The sequence below is a fragment of the Oncorhynchus masou genome, unplaced genomic scaffold, assembly GCF_036934945.1.
Source record: "Oncorhynchus masou masou isolate Uvic2021 unplaced genomic scaffold, UVic_Omas_1.1 unplaced_scaffold_558, whole genome shotgun sequence".
Lineage (NCBI taxonomy): Eukaryota > Metazoa > Chordata > Actinopteri > Salmoniformes > Salmonidae > Oncorhynchus > Oncorhynchus masou.
The window spans coordinates 187,206-206,271 of record NW_027011997.1 but is presented as its reverse complement, the minus strand read 5'-3'; the positions used below and the strand labels follow the sequence as shown (position 1 = coordinate 206,271).

Here is a 19,066-nt window from a genome sequence, read left to right as displayed (position 1 = left end):
GTACAGTTGGGTCAATGAACCTCTCTTTAAGTCCTGAGTCAGACACAATTTACCCCCCCCAAACCACTATTTGTGTACATATGTATCGATGTACTACGACACAGTGAAACACTATACATCAGATGGGAAGACTTGTGTGTGTGTGTTGTCATTACATCAGATGGGAGACTTGTGTTTGTGTGTTGTCATTACATCAGATAGGAAGACTTGTGTGTTTGTGTGTTGTCATTACATCAGATAGGAAGACTTGTGTGTGTTGTCATTACATCAGATAGGAGACTTGTGTTTGTGTGTTGTCATTACATCAGATAGGAAGACTTGTGTTTGTGTGTTGTCATTACATCAGATAGGAAGACTTGTGTGTGTTGTCATTACATCAGATTGGAAGACTTGTGTGTGTGTGTTGTCATTACATCAGATGGGAAGACTTGTGTTTGTGTGTTGTCATTACATCAGATAGGAAGACTTGTGTTTGTGTGTTGTCATTACATCAGATAGGAAGACTTGTGTTTGTGTGTTGTCATTACATCAGATAGGAAGACTTGTGTTTGTGTGTGTTGTCATTACATCAGATAGGAAGACTTGTGTTTGTGTGTTGTCATTACATCAGATAGGAGACTCGTGTTTGTGTGTTGTCATTACATCAGATGGGAAGACTTGTGTTTGTGTGTTGGCATTACATCAGATAGGAAGACTTGTGTTTGTGTGTGTTGTCATTACATCAGATAGGAAGACTTGTGTTTGTGTGTGTTGTCATTACATCAGATAGGAAGACTTGTGTTTGTGTGTTGTCATTACATCAGATAGGAGACTCGTGTTTGTGTGTTGTCATTACATCAGATGGGAAGACTTGTGTTTGTGTGTTGTCATTACATCAGATAGGAAGACTTGTGTTTGTGTGTGTTGTCATTACATCAGATAGGAAGACTTGTGTTTGTGTGTTGTCATTACATCAGATAGGAAGACTTGTGTTTGTGTGTTGTCATTACATCAGATAGGAAGACTTGTGTTTGTGTGTTGTCATTACATCAGATAGGAAGACTTGTGTTTGTGTGTTGTCATTACATCAGATAGGGAGACTTGTGTTTGTGTGTTGTCATTACATCAGATAGGGAGACTTGTGTTTGTGTGTGTGTTGTCATTACATCAGATAGGAAGACTTGTGTTTGTTGTCATTACATCAGATGGGAGACTCGTGTGTTTGTGTGTGCATGAGTGTGTTTTATATATGTAGGCAATGTGGTACGATATAGTGGAAACAGAACATCTATGTTTGCGTGTTCTTGTTGTTAACATTTCTGTGATCACACACACACACACTCAGACAAATGTGGATTTTCTCTTACAGGAACTCCGCCCAGGCAGAGAAACAAACACACACACACACACACACACACACACACACACAGAGTCATTATCAGGGGTAGTGAGATGGGATGAGAAAATCATGTTTAAACATTAGCAGCACGCCATCCACTTCAGACTGACTTCTTTCTTTCTCGTCTCTTACTCCCACGTTCTATGCTTCTGTGTCCTTGCTCTGTATTTACCCATCTCTATCTCTCTCTCTTTCCCTCTCCCTAGTCTTCTCTCTTTCTCTCTTTCCCTCTCCCTAGTCTTCTCTCTTTCTCTCTCTCTCCCTAGTCTTCTCTCTTTCCCTCTCCCTAGTCTTCTCTCTTTCCCTCTCTCTCCCTAGTCTTCTCTCTTTCCCTCTCCCTAGTCTTCTCTCTTTCCCTCTCTTTCCCTCGCTCTCCCTAGTCTTCTCTCTTTCTCTCGCTCTCCCTAGTCTTCTCTCTTTCCCTCTCTCTCCCTAGTCTTCTCTCTTTCCCTCTCCCTAGTCTTCTCTCTTTCCCTCTCTCTCCCTAGTCTTCTCTCTTTCCCTCGCTCTCCCTAGTCTTCTCTCTTTCTCTCTTTCCCTCTCTCCCTAGGCTTCTCTCTTTCCCTCTCCCTAGTCTTCTCTCTTTCCCTCTCCCTAGTCTTCTCTCTTTCCCTCTCTCTCCCTAGTCTTCTCTCTTTCCCTCTCTCTCCCTAGTCTTCTCTCTTTCTCTCTTTCCCTCTCTCTCCCTAGTATTCTCTCTTTCTCTCTTTCCCTCTCCCTAGTCTTCTATCTTGTTTTTCTCCCTCTCTCTCCCTAGTCTTCTCTAATGTTTTTCTTCCTCTCTCTCCCTAGTCTTCTCTAATGTTTTCTCCCTCTCTCTCCCTAGTCTTCTCTAATGTTTTTCTTCCTCTCTCTCCCTAGTCTTCTCTAATGTTTTTCTTCCTCTCTCTCCCTAGTCTTCTCTAATGTTTTTCTCCCTCTCTCTCCCTAGTCTTCTCTAATGTTTTTCTTCCTCTCTCTCCCTAGTCTTCTCTAATGTTTTTCTTCCTCTCTCTCCCTAGTCTTCTCTCTTTCCCTCGCTCTCCCTAGTCTTCTCTCTTTCTCTCTTTCCCTCTCTCCCTAGGCTTCTCTCTTTCCCTCTCCCTAGTCTTCTCTCTTTCCCTCTCCCTAGTCTTCTCTCTTTCCCTCTCTCTCCCTAGTCTTCTCTCTTTCCCTCTCTCTCCCTAGTCTTCTCTCTTTCTCTCTTTCCCTCTCTCTCCCTAGTATTCTCTCTTTCTCTCTTTCCCTCTCCCTAGTCTTCTATCTTGTTTTTCTCCCTCTCTCTCCCTAGTCTTCTCTAATGTTTTTCTTCCTCTCTCTCCCTAGTCTTCTCTAATGTTTTTCTCCCTCTCTCTCCCTAGTCTTCTCTAATGTTTTTCTTCCTCTCTCTCCCTAGTCTTCTCTAATGTTTTTCTCCCTCTCTCTCCCTAGTCTTCTCTAATGTTTTTCTTCCTCTCTCTCCCTAGTCTTCTATCTTGTTTTTCTCCCTCTCTCTCCCTAGTCTTCTCTAATGTTTTTCTTCCTCTCTCTCCCTAGTCTTCTCTAATGTTTTTCTCCCTCTCTCTCCCTAGTCTTCTCTCTCTTTGCTTCTCTATCTCCAGTCTTCCCTCTCCTCTATCAATTTACATGCATTAGCATGTGAAACATATGTTACCAATGCCAAAGCCAGTGAACTAGATACTAATCTCTCTCTCTCTGCTCTCTGTCCATCTCTCGTTCTCTCTGTGCACTCGCTCCGTCGCCCCAGACTGAAGCGGCTGTCCCGGGAGACTGGTCTGACTGTGTGTTAATCCCTACATGTCTACACACAGACAGATGAGCATGACCCCAGTCTCTGGTGACAGCCTTACAATTAGGTTCTGGGAACTGAGATTAACATCACCCAAACAAAATCACCCTCTCCTTCGTGTGCGTGTGTGTGTGTGTGTTCATGCAGGGAAACCAACTTCCTCTCTGTCTGTGTGTTTGTGTAGAACTGGATCACGCGGGGTCAGCCCAAATCCTTCTGGATCTCTGGACTATTCTTCCCTCAGGGCTTCCTCACTGGTCAGTACACACCATCTCCTCTGTGTTCTGTTCTCTAGTCAATATTATGTAGTATTAAATATCACTGGTCAGTACACACCGTCTCCTCTGTGTTCTGTTCTCTAGTCAATATTATGTAGTATTAAATATCACTGGTCAGTACACACCGTCTCCTCTGTGTTCTGTTCTCTAGTCAATATTATGTAGTATTAAATATCACTGGTCAGTACACACCGTCTCCTCTGTGTTCTGTTCTCTAGTCAATATTATGTAGTATTAAATATCACTGGTCAGTACACACCGTCTCCTCTGTGTTCTGTTCTCTAGTCAATATTATGTAGTATTAAATATCACTGGTCAGTACACACCGTCTCCTCTGTGTTCTGTTCTCTAGTCAATATTATGTAGTATTAAATATCACTGGTCAGTACACACCGTCTCCTCTGTGTTCTGTTCTCTAGTCAATATTATGTAGTATTAAATATCACTGGTCAGTACACACCGTCTCCTCTGTGTTCTGTTCTCTAGTCAATATTATGTAGTATTAAATATCACTGGTCAGTACACACCGTCTCCTCTGTGTTCTGTTCTCTAGTCAATATTATGTAGTATTAAATATCACTGGTCAGTACACACCGTCTCCTCTGTGTTCTGTTCTCTAGTCAATATTATGTAGTATTAAATATCACTGGTCAGTACACACCGTCTCCTCTGTGTTCTGTTCTCTAGTCAATATTATGTAGTATTAAATATCACTGGTCAGTACACACCGTCTCCTCTGTGTTCTGTTCTCTAGTCAATATTATGTAGTATTAAATATCACTGGTCAGTACACACCGTCTCCTCTGTGTTCTGTTCTCTAGTCAATATTATGTAATATTAAATATCACTGGTCAGTACACACCAGCTCCTCTGTGTTCTGTTCTCTAGTCAATATTATGTAGTATTAAATATTCAATATGCTGTACTCTAGTCAATATTATGTAGTCTATTAAATATTCAATATGCTGCTCTATATTCAATATTATGTAGCAAAAGAATATTCAATATTCTGTTCTTTATTCAATATGCTGTACTCTAGTCAAAATTCTGTTCTCTTCAACATTGTAGTCTACTTCATATAGTACCGTGGTCACCAACCTTTTCTGAGTCAAGATCACTTTGAATCAAAATACATGCCAAGATTTTTATTTATTTATTTTACTAAGTCAGTTAAGAACAAATTCTTATTTTCAATGACGGCCTAGGTTAACAGTAGGTTAACTGCCTGTTCAGGGGCAGAACGACAGATTTGTACTTTGTCGGTTCGGGGGTTTGAACTTGCAACCTTCCGGTTACTAGTCCAACGCTCTAACCACTAGGCTACCCTACCGCTCTGATTTTTTATTACCATGACTTCAACAATGTAAGAAACATGAACCAATTAAAAACAGCTCTGAAGCAATGAGGTTTGTGCAGTAAGCTACAGGCCCAATACATTATCACCACATACTGGCTTTGCTTGAATTCACCTGCCAATGCATTGTTGTTCGGGACATTTAAAAATATATATATATATTTCAACATTTGAGGTAGGCTATATGATCACACCGGTAATAGATCCATCGTTGTATTACTTGTGAGGCACAGCTGAGTGAGCATACATTTAAATAATTAGCTGTTTATTTTACTGGGCTGATGGTGCCTGCATCTGATGGTCAGTCTCAGCGGAGGGAGAGAGCAGCAGACTGACCCCGACCAAAAAGGGACACCTTCTTCCAGCTGACGGCCAAACTCGAGTTGCAGTATTTCTGCCTCATGCACAAATTCATGTTGTTAGTCCTATGAACAGAGAAAGTGAAATATTCCTTGATATTAAAAAAGACCCAAGCCGCTAATTACAACAAACCAAGCCTACCTATACACTTTCCTCCTCATTCATTACTGCTGCACTGCTTGTTGTAGCGCTGAGGGGAAATAGGAAGGACTCGCATTTTATGGCTTATAAAAGTGTTGACAGTGCTGAGTAAGAACTTAAACATGAACTCAGTCATATATACAGCAGATCTTTGCTGTATTCGTTGACAGTCTCTCTCTAGTCATGGTTTTAAACGTTTTCAAATCTCACAGTATCAATTTTGCCCGTAGCTTTCTTTCATGCCTGCTACGTTACTGCAAACATGGTCATCTGAGCATCTGATTGGCCAGCGGTGGCATAGTGCACTTGATTTCCTCTCCAGGCCCACCGGGACGGCAGAGTTTGAACCTTCAGACACATACCTGGAGCGGAGGGCAGCTGAATGGGCTGCACCTACCACCAACAGCCCGAGACTGATAAAACAAATAGGAACACAAGGCTTTATCGTTGGGTTATTTACAGAAATGTTTGGCGATGGACCGGTTGGTGACCACTGATATATTTATAAATCTGTATATTTATAAATCATGTTATTATTGAACAGGCCTGGGATCAGTCCAAAGTAGAGCACCAAACTGGGTTACAGTCCAGTCACTGAGATGTTGAAACGCTGTTGTGCTGTTCCCCCTCCTGTCCTGTAGGGGCGCTACAGAACCACGCCAGGACCTATAACCTCCCCATCGACGAGCTCAACTTCCGTTTCAACGTGTTGCCGGTCTACCTAGACCAGGGGGCCGTGAGCGAGGCGCTGAAGACCCTACCAGCCGGGGGCGAGCTGGACATGGACTCTGAGGTAGCTACAGGGAGGGGAGAGGGACATATTTAGACTGGTTGCCCTGAGGGCAGGAATGAGTTTACTGCATCCTGCCTCCAAGGCACAGTCTGACTCTGTAAAAACATGAAGGAGCTAAGCTACTCGCTGATAGAAATGACTCCAACACACGTTGACCTCTGTGGGCTGTTTCGAGGTCATCAGTGAATTAGTCAACTCGTCAGGTTCCTGGAGAGGTTTTAGAACCATATCTGGATCATTATTAGGACCCTGTGTTCTGGACCACCATGTCACATGACCTAGATTTGAACCTTTATTTAAAGCTTTGTCCAGAAATGAGAATTAGACCTAAAATGAAAACAACTGTCTGAGGATGGTGCTGGATGATGAAGCTTTAACTAAATGTCCAAAACCCAGGCCTCTAATCACAATGCATCATAATATGACATTATGGTAACTACAGTACCACTCTGTCTCCATAGCTACCCACCATCAACGACGGCGTGCTGGTGCACGGGATGTTCATGGACGCCAGTCGCTGGAACGACGTCGACATGGTGATGGAGGATGCGTTGCCGCGGGTGATGAACACCATGCTTCCCGTGGTGCACTTCGAACCCCAGCAGAACTATGTCCCTGATCCGTCTCTCTACCAGGCTCCGCTGTACAAGACCTCAGCTCGGGCTGGGACTTTGTCTACTACAGGTAAGGACACCTACCTAATATTCATTTTCACCCCCTTTTGCCCTCAGAACAGCCTCAATTCGTCAGGACATGGACTCTACAAGGTGCTGAAAGCTTTCCACAGGGATGCTGGCCCATGTTGACTCCAATGCTTCCCACAGTTGGCTGGATGTCCTTTGGGTGGTGGACCATTCTTGATACACACGGGAAACTGTTGAGTGTGAAAGACCCAGCAGCGTTGCAGTTCTTGACGCAAACCAGTGAGCCTGACACCGACTACCATACCCCATTCAGGCACTTCAATCTGTTGTCTTCCATTCACCCTCTGAATATCACACATACACAATCCATGTCTCAATTATCTCAATGGGCAAGACTAAAGATGTATGTGCTTTTGAACGGGGTATGGTAGTAGGTGCCAGGCACACTGGTTTGCGTCAAGAACTGCAACGCTGCTGGGTTTTTCACACTCAACAGTTTCCTGAATTGAGGCTTTTCTGAAGACAAAATGGGTGGGGGGGGTGCAAATCAATATTAGGAAGGTGTTCATAATATTTTGGACACATTCCCCCTATTTTGTTGCCTTACAACCTGGAATTAAAATAGATTTTTTGGGGGGTTTGTATCATTTGATTTACACAACATGCCAACCACTGTGAAGATCCAAATATTTTTATTGTGAAACAAACAAGAAATAAGACAAAAAAACAGAAAACTTGAGCATCATAACTATTCACCCCCCACAATCACAGCTGCAAGTCTCTTGGGGTTTGTCTCTATAAGCTTGGCACATCCAGCCACTGGGATTTTTGCCCATTCTTCAAGGCCAAACTGCTCCAGCTCCTTCAAGTTGGATGGGTTCCGCTGGTGCACAGCAGTCTTTAAGTCATACCACAGATTCTTAATTGGATTGAGGTCTGGGCTTTGATTAGGCCATTCCAAGACATTTAAATGTTTCCCCTTAAACCACTCAAGTGTTGCTTCAGCAGTATGCTTAGGGTCATTTTCCTGCTGGAAGGTGAACCTCCGTCCCAGTCTCAAATCTCTGGAAGACTGAGACTCGTTTCCCTCAAGAATTTCCCTGTATTTAGAGCCATCCATCATTCCTTCAGTTCCCCAGTTCCCCTGCCGATGAGAAACAGGGATGGTGATGAGAGGTGTTGGGTTTGCACCAGACATAGCGTTTTCCTTGATGGCCAAAAAGTTCAATTTTAGTCTCATCTGACGAGAGTACCTTGTTCCATATGTTTGGGGAGTCTCCCACATGCCTTTTGGCGAACGCCAAATGTGTTTGCTTATTTTTTTCTGACCATTCTTCCGTAAAGCCCAGCTCTGTGGAGTGTACGGCTTAAAGTGTTCCTATGGACAGATACTCCAATCTCCGCTGTTGAGCTTGCAGCTCCTTCAGGGTTATCGTTGGTCTCTTTGTTGCCTCTCTGATTAATGCCCTCCTTGCCTGGGGAGAGCTCATTGGTCTTCATGGTGCCACATGCTTGGTGGTGCCACTTGCTTGGTGGTGTTGCAGACTCTGGGGCCTTTCAGAACAGGTGTATATATACTGAGATCATGTGAGTCATTTTGTTCATTTCACTTCACCATGTCCATTACATGAAGTCCAAATAAAGATACATTTAAATTACAGGTTGAAATGCAACTAAATAGAAAAAAGGCCAAGGGGAATGAATACTTTTGCAGCAAAGGCACTGTACCTACCCAGAGCCCTACTACCTACCTACCCAGGGCCCTACTACCTACCGACCCAGAGCCCTACTACCTACCGACCCAGAGCCCTACTACCTACCGACCCAGAGCCCTACTACCTACCGACCCAGAGCCCTACTACCTACCGACCCAGAGCCCTACTACCTACCTACCCAGAGCCCTACTACCTACCGACCCAGAGCCCTACTACCTACCGACCCAGGGCCCTACTACTTACCGACCCAGGGCCCTACTACCTACCTAGAGCCCTACTACATACCTACCTACCTACCTACCCAGAGCCCTACTTTCTACCTACCTCCAGCCCTATTACCTACCTACCAGATCCCTACTACCTACCTACCTCCAGCCATATTACCTACCTAGAGCCCTATTACCTACCTACCTACCTACCTACCTACCTACCTACCTACCTACCAACCTCCAGCCCTGTTACCTACCCAGAGCCCTACTATCTACCCACCCAGAGCCCTACTAACCTACACAGAGCCCTACTATCTACCCAGAGCCCTACTACCTACCCAGAGCCCTACTACCTACACAGAGCCCTACTACCTACAGAGCCCTACCTACCTACCTAGAGCCCTATTACCTACCTACCTACCCAGAGCCCTACTACCTACCTAGAGCCCTACTACCTACCTGTCTACTACCTACCTAGAGCCCTACTACCTACCTAGAGCCCTACTACCTACTTACCTACCCAGAGTCCTACTACCTACCTCCATCCCTACTACCTACCTAGAGCCCTACTACCTACCTACCTACCTACCTACCTACCTAGAACCATACTTCCTACCCAGAGCCCTACTACATACCTACCTAGATCCTACCTCTGCATCATGTCCAGATAGTGACAGACCTGTGTGTTCTCTGGTCCTCTGCATCATGTCCAGATAGTGACAGACCTGTGTGTTCTCTGGTCCTCTGCATCATGTCCAGATAGTGACAGACCTGTGTGTTCTCTCCCTCAGGCCACTCTACTAACTTTGTGGTGACGGTGATGCTGCCGTCCAGCCTGCCTAGTGACTACTGGATCACCAAGGCCTCAGCCCTGCTCTGTCAGCTTAACGAGTAGTGACCCACCCACAGACACCCCCCCCACACGCACACACACACCGCTGTACTTCTACACCTTCAATACCAGCAGCAGTGATGAAGCCCATTCTCTATGGACTCTTGTTTTCTGGAAACCAGTGACTGTTTCTCATGTCTGTATTGAGAAGTATTCTACTGTGTACTCTCTCTCCCTGCTAATCAGTTGAAGGGATTATTTGTATGGGGGCCCAAAATGGCATTTTTATTTTATTTTCCGAGTTGCTTTGATTAAATACCATGTAGCAGTGCTGTTGTCGTTTGTGCATTTTGCTGTCTGCCTGGGAGAAGAGCATGTCGCTACACCCGCAATAACAGCTGCTGAATAATGTGGATGTCACCAATCAGATTTGATTTGATGGGCTCAATTGTGTGTGGTGTGTTCAGTTCTGTCAATTTCTCTTCTCTTTCAGTGAACTGTAACAACATATTAACACACCTGTGTCTGAAATGACAGCTCCCGACATGCCTTTATTCCCCCCCCCCCCCCAGTCGCCAGGAAGTGTAGACTGCAGTGCTTTCATAGTCACTCGTGTAGCCTGCAAATGTGAAAGGAGAGTAGGATGGTCAATATTCACCAGGAGCATCACCATCTGATGCGTGGTCAGGCAAACTCTAATTCACATGTAAGAGATGGTACTTCAGTGTCCTGCGTCTCCCCCTGCGTCTCCCCCGTTATAAATTAACCATGAGCCCCCTGTCCTTCTCAGCTGAAGGGACACCTGCGATAGTGAACCACCTCGAACAAAAAAGCTGTCCTCCTGCATTTAAAAACCACTGTTGACTTAATCTATTTCAATTTTTCCCTGAGGAAAAACACCATATATTTATCCTCTGTTACTGAAAAGTTATTTCAACACAGTAACTCACCCATTGTGATGTCAACATTAGAATGCACACACAGGGATCTATACGGAACAAAAATCTAAACGCAACATGGAAACCGCCTGACCTCAACCCAATTGAGATGGTTTGAGATGAGTTGAAAAGCAGCCAACAAGTGCTCAGCATATGTGGGAACTCCTTCAAGACTGTTGGAAAAGTATTCCAGGTGAAGCTGATTGAGAGAAAGCAAAACTGCCATCAAGGCAAAAGTTGGCTACTTTGAAGAATCTCAAATCAAATATATTTTGATCTGTTTAACACTTTTTTGGTTACTACATGATTCCATGTGTTATTCCATAGTTTTAATGTCTTCACTGTTATTCTACAATGTAGAGAATAGTAAAAATAATGAAAAACCCTTTGCCTGGTACTATATATGTTCATCACACCCTCAGGGAGCGAGGTGGAGGAGGAGAGCAAAAAGAGAGATGGAGGGACAGAAATGTTGCAGAGTCTCTCTGGTCTTCACTGTTTCCTGTCTCAACCTGCCATTTATCTAGATCAATGATCTGTGTGGACGCTCTGACAGGCCGTTGTTACGTCCCCTGTATTGATGCTACGACGCTACGTCAGGCCGTTGTTACGTCCCCTGTATCGATGCTACGACGCTATGTCAGGCCGTTGTTACGTCCCCTGTATCGATGCTATGACATGCCGTTGTTACGTCCCCTGTATCGATGCTACGACGCTATGTTAGGCCGCTGTTACGTCCCCTGTATCGATGCTACGACGCTATGACAGGCCGTTGTTACGTCCCCTGTATCGATGCTATGACAGGCCGTTGTTACGTCCCCTGTATCGATGCTACGACAGGCCGTTGTTACGTCCCCTGTATCGATGCTACGACGCTATGACAGGCCGTTGTTACGTCCCCTGTATCGATGCTATGACATGCCGTTGTTATGTCCCCTGTATCGATGCTATGACATGCCGTTGTTACGTCCCCTGTATCGATGCTACGACGCTATGACAGGCCGTTGTTACGTCCCCTGTATCGATGCTATGTCAGGCCGTTGTTACGTCCCCTGTATCGATGCTACAACGCTATGACAGGCCGTTGTTACGTCCCCTGTATTGATGCTACGACGCTATGACATGCCGTTGTTACGTCCCCTGTATTGATGCTACGACGCTATGACATGCCGTTGTTACGTCCCCTGTATCGATGACATGCCGTTGTTATGTCCCCTGTATCGATGCTATGTCAGGCCGTTGTTACGTCCCCTGTATCGATGCTACGACGCTATGACAGGCCGCTGTTACGTCCCCTGTATCGATGCTACGACGCTATGACATGCCGTTGTTACGTCCCCTGTATCGATGCTATGTCGGGCCGTTGTTACGTCCCCTGTATCGATGCTACGACGCTATGACAGGCCGTTGTTACGTCCCCTGTATCGATGCTATGACAGGCCGTTGTTACGTCCCCTGTATCGATGCTATGACAGGCCGTTGTTACGTCCCCTGTATCGACGCTATGACAGGCCGTTGTTATGTGCCCTGTATCGATGCTATGACAGGCCGTTATGTGCCCTGTATCGATGCTATGACAGGCCGTTGTTACGTCCCCTGTATCGATGCTATGACAGGCCGTTGTTATGTCCCCTGTATCGATGCTACGACAGGCCGTTGTTACGTCCCCTTTATCGATGCTACGACAGGCCGTTGTTATGTCCCCTGTATCGACGCTATGACCGGCCGTTGTTACGTCCCCTGTATCGATGCTACGACGCTATGACATGCCGTTGTTACGTCCCCTGTATCGATGACATGCCGTTGTTATGTCCCCTGTATCGATGCTATGTCAGGCCGTTGTTACGTCCCCTGTATCGATGCTACGACGCTATGACAGGCCGTTGTTACGTCCCCTGTATCGACGCTATGACAGGCCGTTGTTACGTCCCCTGTATCGACGCTATGACAGGCCGTTGTTACGTCCCCTGTATCGACGCTATGACAGGCCGTTGTTATGTGCCCTGTACCGATGCTACGACAGGCCGTTGTTAGATCCCCTGTATCGATGCTACGACAGGCCGTTGTTACGTCCCCTGTATCGATGCTACGACAGGCCGTTGTTACGTCCCCTGTATCGATGCTACGACAGGCCGTTGTTACGTCCCCTGTATCGATGCTACGACAGGCCATTGTTATGTCCCCTGTATCGACGCTACGACCGGCCGTTGTTACGTCCCCTGTATCGATGCTACGACGCTATGACAGGCCGTTGTTACGTCCCCTGTATCGATGCTATGACAGGCCGTTGTTACGTCCCCTGTATCGACGCTATGACAGGCCGTTGTTACGTGCCCTGTATCGATGCTACGACAGGCCGTTGTTACGTCCCCTGTATCGATGCTACGACAGGCCGTTGTTACGTCCCTGTATCGATCGATGCTACGACAGGCCGTTGTTACGTCCCCTGTATCGATGCTACGACAGGCCGTTGTTACGTCCCCTGTATCGACGCTATGACCGGCCGTTGTTACGTCCCCTGTATCGATGACATGCCGTTGTTATGTCCCCTGTATCAATGCTATGTCAGGCCGTTGTTACGTCCCCTGTATCGATGCTACGACGCTATGACAGGCCGTTGTTACGTCCCCTGTATCGACGCTATGACAGGCCGTTGTTACGTCCCCTGTATCGATGCTACGACGCTATGACAGGCCGTTGTTACGTCCCCTGTATCGATGCTATGACATGCCGTTGTTATGTCCCCTGTATCGATGCTATGTCAGGCCGTTGTTACGTCCCCTGTATCGATGCTACGACGCTATGACAGGCCGTTGTTACGTCCCCTGTATCGATGCTATGACAGGCCGTTGTTACGTCCCCTGTATCGACGCTATGACAGGCCGTTGTTACGTCCCCTGTATCGATGCTATGACAGGCCGTTGTTACGTCCCCTGTACCGACGCTATGACAGAACGTTGTTACGTCCCCTGTATCGATGCTATGACAGGCCGTTGTTATGTCCCCTGTATCGATGCTACGACAGGCCGTTGTTATGTCCCCTGTATCGATGCTACGACAGGCCATTGTTATGTCCCCTGTATCGACGCTACGACCGGCCGTTGTTACGTCCCCTGTATCGATGCTACGACGCTATGACAGGCCGTTGTTACGTCCCCTGTATCGATGCTATGACAGGCCGTTGTTACGTCCCCTGTATCGACGCTATGACAGGCCGTTGTTACGTCCCCTGTATCGACGCTATGACAGGCCGTTGTTACGTGCCCTGTATCGATGCTACGACAGGCCGTTGTTACGTCCCCTGTATCGATGCTACGACAGGCCGTTGTTACGTCCCCTGTATCGATGCTACGACAGGCCGTTGTTACGTCCCCTGTATCGATGCTACGACAGGCCGTTGTTACGTCCCCTGTATCGATGCTACGACAGGCCGTTGTTATGTCCCCTGTATCGACGCTATGACCGGCCGTTGTTACGTCCCCTGTATCGATGCTACGACGCTATGACATGCCGTTGTTACGTCCCCTGTATCGATGACATGCCGTTGTTATGTCCCCTGTATCAATGCTATGTCAGGCCGTTGTTACGTCCCCTGTATCGATGCTACGACGCTATGACAGGCCGTTGTTACGTCCCCTGTATCGACGCTATGACAGGCCGTTGTTACGTCCCCTGTATCAATGCTACGACGCTATGACAGGCCGTTGTTACGTCCCCTGTATCGATGCTATGACATGCCGTTGTTATGTCCCCTGTATCGATGCTATGTCAGGCCGTTGTTACGTCCCCTGTATCGATGCTACGGCCGTTGTTACGCTATGACAGGCCGTTGTTACGTCCCCTGTATCGATGCTATGACAGGCCGTTGTTATGTCCCCTGTATCGATGCTATGACAGGCCGTTGTTATGTCCCCTGTATCGATGCTACGACAGGCCGTTGTTACGTCCCCTGTATCGATGCTACGACGCTATGACAGGCCATTGTTACGTCCCCTGTATTGATGCTTCGACGGAATACCTAGGATAGGATAAAGCAATCCTTCTCACCCCCCCCCCCCCCTAAAATGATTTAGATGCACTATTGTAAAGTGGCTGTTCCACTGATGTCAGAAGGTGAATTCACCAATTTGTAAGTCGCTCTGGATAAGAGCGTCTGCTAAATGACTTAAATGTTAAATGTAAATGTCAGTCCGTTGTTATGTCCCCTGTATCGATGCTACGACGCTATGTCAGGCCGTTGTTATGTCCCCTGTATCGATGCTACGACGCTATGACATGCCGTTGTTATGTCCCCTGTATCGATGCTACGACGCTATGACATGCCGTTGTTATGTCCCCTGTATCGATGCTACGACGCTATGACATGCCGTTGTTATGTCCCCTGTATCAATGCTATGTCAGGCCGTTATGTCCCCTGTATCGATGCTACGACGCTATGACAGGCCGTTGTTAAGTCCCCTGTATCGATGCTACGACGCTATGACAGGCCGTTGTTACGTCCCCTGTATCGATGCTACGACGCTATGACAGGCCGTTGTTACGTCCCCTGTATCGACGCTATGACAGGCCTTTGTTATGTCCCCTGTATCGATGCTACGACAGGCCGTTGTTACGTCCCCTGTATCGATGTTACGTCCCCTGTATCGATGCTACGACAGGCCGTTGTTACGTCCCCTGTATCGATGCTACGACAGGCCGTTGTTACGTCCCCTGTATCGATGCTATGACAGGCCGTTGTTACGTCCCCTGTATCGATGCTATGACAGGCCGTTGTTACGTCCCCTGTATCGATGCTACGACGCTATGACAGGCCGTTGTTATGTCCCCTGTATCGATGCTACGACAGGCTGTTATTACGTCCCCTGTATCGATGCTACGACGCTATGACAGGCCGTTGTTACGTCCCCTGTATCGATGCTACGACGCTATGACAGGCCGTTGTTACGTCCCCTGTATCGATTCTACGACGCTATGACAGGCCGTTGTTTCGTCCCCTGTATTGATGCTACGACGCTATGACAGGCCGTTGTTATGTCCCCTGTATCGATGCTACGACAGGCCGTTGTTACGTCCCCTGTATCGATGCTACGACGCTATGACAGGCCGTTGTTACGTCCCCTGTATCGATGCTACGACGCTATGACAGGCCGTTGTTATGTCCCCTGTATCGACGCTATGACAGGCCTTTGTTATGTCCCCTGTATCGATGCTACGACAGGCCGTTGTTACGTCCCCTGTATCGATGCTACGATGCTATGACAGGCCGTTGTTACGTCCCCTGTATTGATGCTACGACGCTATGACAGGCCGTTGTTATGTCCCCTGTATCGATGCTACGACAGGCTGTTGTTACGTCCCCTGTATCGATGCTACGACGCTATGACAGGCCGTTGTTACGTCCCCTGTATCGATGCTACGACGCTATGACAGGCCGTTGTTACGTCCCCTGTATCGATGCTACGACGCTATGACAGGCCGTTGTTACGTCCCCTGTATCGATTCTACGACGCTATGACAGGCCGTTGTTACGTCCCCTGTATTGATTCTACGACGCTATGACAGGCCGTTGTTACGTCCCCTGTATTGATGCTACGACGCTATGACAGGCCGTTGTTATGTCCCCTGTATCGATGCTACGACAGGCCGTTGTTATGTCCCCTGTATCGATGCTACGACGCTACGACAGGCCGTTGTTACGTCCCCTGTATCGATGCTACGACGCTATGACAGGCCGTTGTTACGACGCTATGACAGGCCGTTGTTCTGTCCCCTGTATTGATGCTACGATGCTATGACAGGCCGTTGTTACGTCCCCTGTATTGATGCTACGATGCTATGACAGGCCGTTGTTACGTCCCCTGTATTGATGCTATGACAGGCCGTTGTTACGTCCCCTGTATTGATGCTACGACGCTAACGGAGAAGAGGAAGATGACTGGACCCGTCGTGTTGTATTAAGAGGCCGGCCGTCTACTCAACAGATATGGTGGTAGGGAGTCAAGTGACGACATCATTAATAAATTAATAGATGTGATGTACAGTTGAAGTCGGAAGTTTACATACACTTAGGTTGGAGTCTAGTTTTTCAACCACTCCACAAATTTCTTGTTAACAAACTATAGTTTTGGTAAGTCGGTTAGGACATCTGCTTTGTAGATGACATAAGTAATTTTTCCAACATTTCTTTACAGATTATTTAATTAACTGTATCACAATTCCAGTGGGTCAGAAGTTTACATACACTAAGTTGACTGTGCCTTTAAACAGCTTGGAAAATTCCAGAAAATGATGTCATGGCTTTAGAAGGTTCTGACATCATTTGAGTCAATTGGAGGTGTACCTGTGGATGTATTTCAAAGCCTACCTTCAAACTCAGTGCCTCTTTGCTTGACATCATGGGAAAATCAGAAGAAATTAGCCAAGACCTCAGAAACAAAATTGTAGACCTCCACAAGTCTGGTTCATCCTTGGGAGCAATTTCCAAACGCCTGAAGGTACCACGTTCATCTGTACCAAGTATAAACACCACGGAACCATCATACCACTCAGGAAGGAGATGCATTCTGTCTCCTAGAGATGAACGTAATTTGGTGCGAAAAGTGAAAATCAATCCCAGAACAACAGCAAAGGACCTTGTGAAGATGCTGGAGGAAACAGGTACAAAAGTATCTATATCCACAGTAAAACAACTCCTATATCAACAACCTAAGAAGCCACTGCTCCAAAACCGCCATAAAAAGCCAGACTACGGTTTGCAACTGCACATGGGGACAAAGATCGTACTTTTGGGAGAAATATCTTCTGGTCTGATGAAACAAAAATAGAACTGTTTGGCCATAATGACCATTGTTTTGTTTGGAGGATAAAGGTCTTCCCCTTTCTTTTTTTGCAAGCCGAAGAACACCATCCCAACCGTGAAGCACGGGGGTGGCAGCATCATGTTGTGGAGGTGCTTTGCTGCAGGAGGGACTGGTGCACTTCACAAAATAGGTGGCATCATGTGGAGAAAAATGACGTGGATATATTGAAGCAACATCTCAAGACATCAGTCAGGAAGTTAAAGCTTGGTCACAAATGGGTCTTCCAAATGGACAATGACCCCAAGCAAACTTCCAAAGTTGTGGCAAAATGGCTTAAGTACAACAAAGTCAAGGTACTGGAGTGGCCATCACAAAGCCCTGACCTCAATCCTATAGAAAATGTGTGGGCAGAACTTGCGAGCAAGGAGGCCTACAAACCTGACTCAGTTACACCAGCTCTGTCAGGAGGAATGGACCAAAATTCACCCAACTTATTGTGGGAAGCTTGTGTAAGGCTACCCGAAACGTTTGACCCAAGTTAAACAATTTTAAAGGCAATGCTACCAAATACTAATTGAGTGTATGTAAACTTCTGATCCACTGGGAATGTGATAAAAGCTGAAATAAATCATTCTCTCTACTATTATTCTGACATTTCACATACTTAAAATAAAGTGGTGATCCTAACTGACCTAAGACAGGGAATTTTACTAGGATTATATGTCAGGAAAAACTGAGTTGAAATATATTTGGCTCAGGTGTATGTAAACTTCCGACTTCAACTGTAAACTTCCGACTTCAACTGTAAACTTCCGACTTCAACTCCATGATAAATAGTGTTACTGGCAGACTGCTGCAGCCTGGAGCGAAACACAACGGATATTCCAATGTGTTCAAAACCTTTTGTGCGTTTCGAGTCCCTGTCATTTGTAAACAAATATTTTTAAAAAGCTGTTTTAGAAATGCACTGACGTTGAATTGAGACGGTCCAGTCGGTTGTTTAAAGGGATCAGACATCTAAAAGCCGAGGTGTGGATGGGGAAAATGCTTTCTGTGTGTGTCCATGAATCCAGTACCATAGACATCTGGACACAGTGATGATTTGTGGACACAGAAAACCACACACGTGTGCACAAACACAAACACTGGGAGAAACACACACCACAATCTCTCGCTCTCACAGGCAAGCACACAGCACAGCAGGATATGTTGCGATTTTCAAAGCCTCTGTCACAGATCTTAGCTTAGTATTCCTGCAGCAACAGAGACCCAGAAGGAGGAAAGAGGAGAAACAGACCTGCTGGAATAAGAGGATTTCCAGGTGTGCGGACGGACACACACACACACACACACACACACACACACACACACACAAAAAAAGCAGTGTGTCTGAAGAGTAAACAGAGCGAAACCACCTGTGATGCCTTGAAGGTGTATTGAAAGATTGTCCCCCAGACAGTGTTTGTCAAGCAGGATCTAGAACCATGCAGATGAAATACACCCTCACTACCTTCACGAATCAAAGACCATTTGCACCAGGGCCATGAGTTGATGACGTCCCCGTCACATCTCCCTCTGGAAGCTGACAGCACAGACAGACAGAGACGGATCGAGGGCCATAATGTAGAGTTGGACGTTTTTCCCAGTTTAGGTTCAGGGAAAACTCTGGGCCCTCGTTCCAGGTAGTGAGTTGATATTACATCCCCGTAAACTGCCACCACAACAGAGACAGATTCTGGATGAGCTGTGTTAGAACTATAGGGACGAGGGTTTTCACCTGGGCCCTGAATGATTTAACCCTTATGGACTTAACTTAGTTCTCTCTTTATTGTTGTAATAATGATATACACTGGTAA

At 46.4% G+C, this 19,066-nt stretch overlaps 1 protein-coding gene across 1 annotated transcript in view; it reads left to right on the top strand.

The window, feature by feature from the left end:
• Positions 1-9,802, top strand: part of LOC135536109 (dynein axonemal heavy chain 6-like) — a 193,352-nt gene extending 183,550 nt beyond the window's left edge. The window contains 4 exon segments of the mRNA XM_064962498.1: positions 3,331-3,403; positions 5,921-6,072; positions 6,534-6,756; positions 9,432-9,802. Coding sequence (XP_064818570.1) covers positions 3,331-3,403; positions 5,921-6,072; positions 6,534-6,756; positions 9,432-9,535 — 552 coding nt within the window. The 3' untranslated portion in view covers positions 9,536-9,802.
• The last annotated feature ends 9,264 nt before the right edge of the window (positions 9,803-19,066 follow it).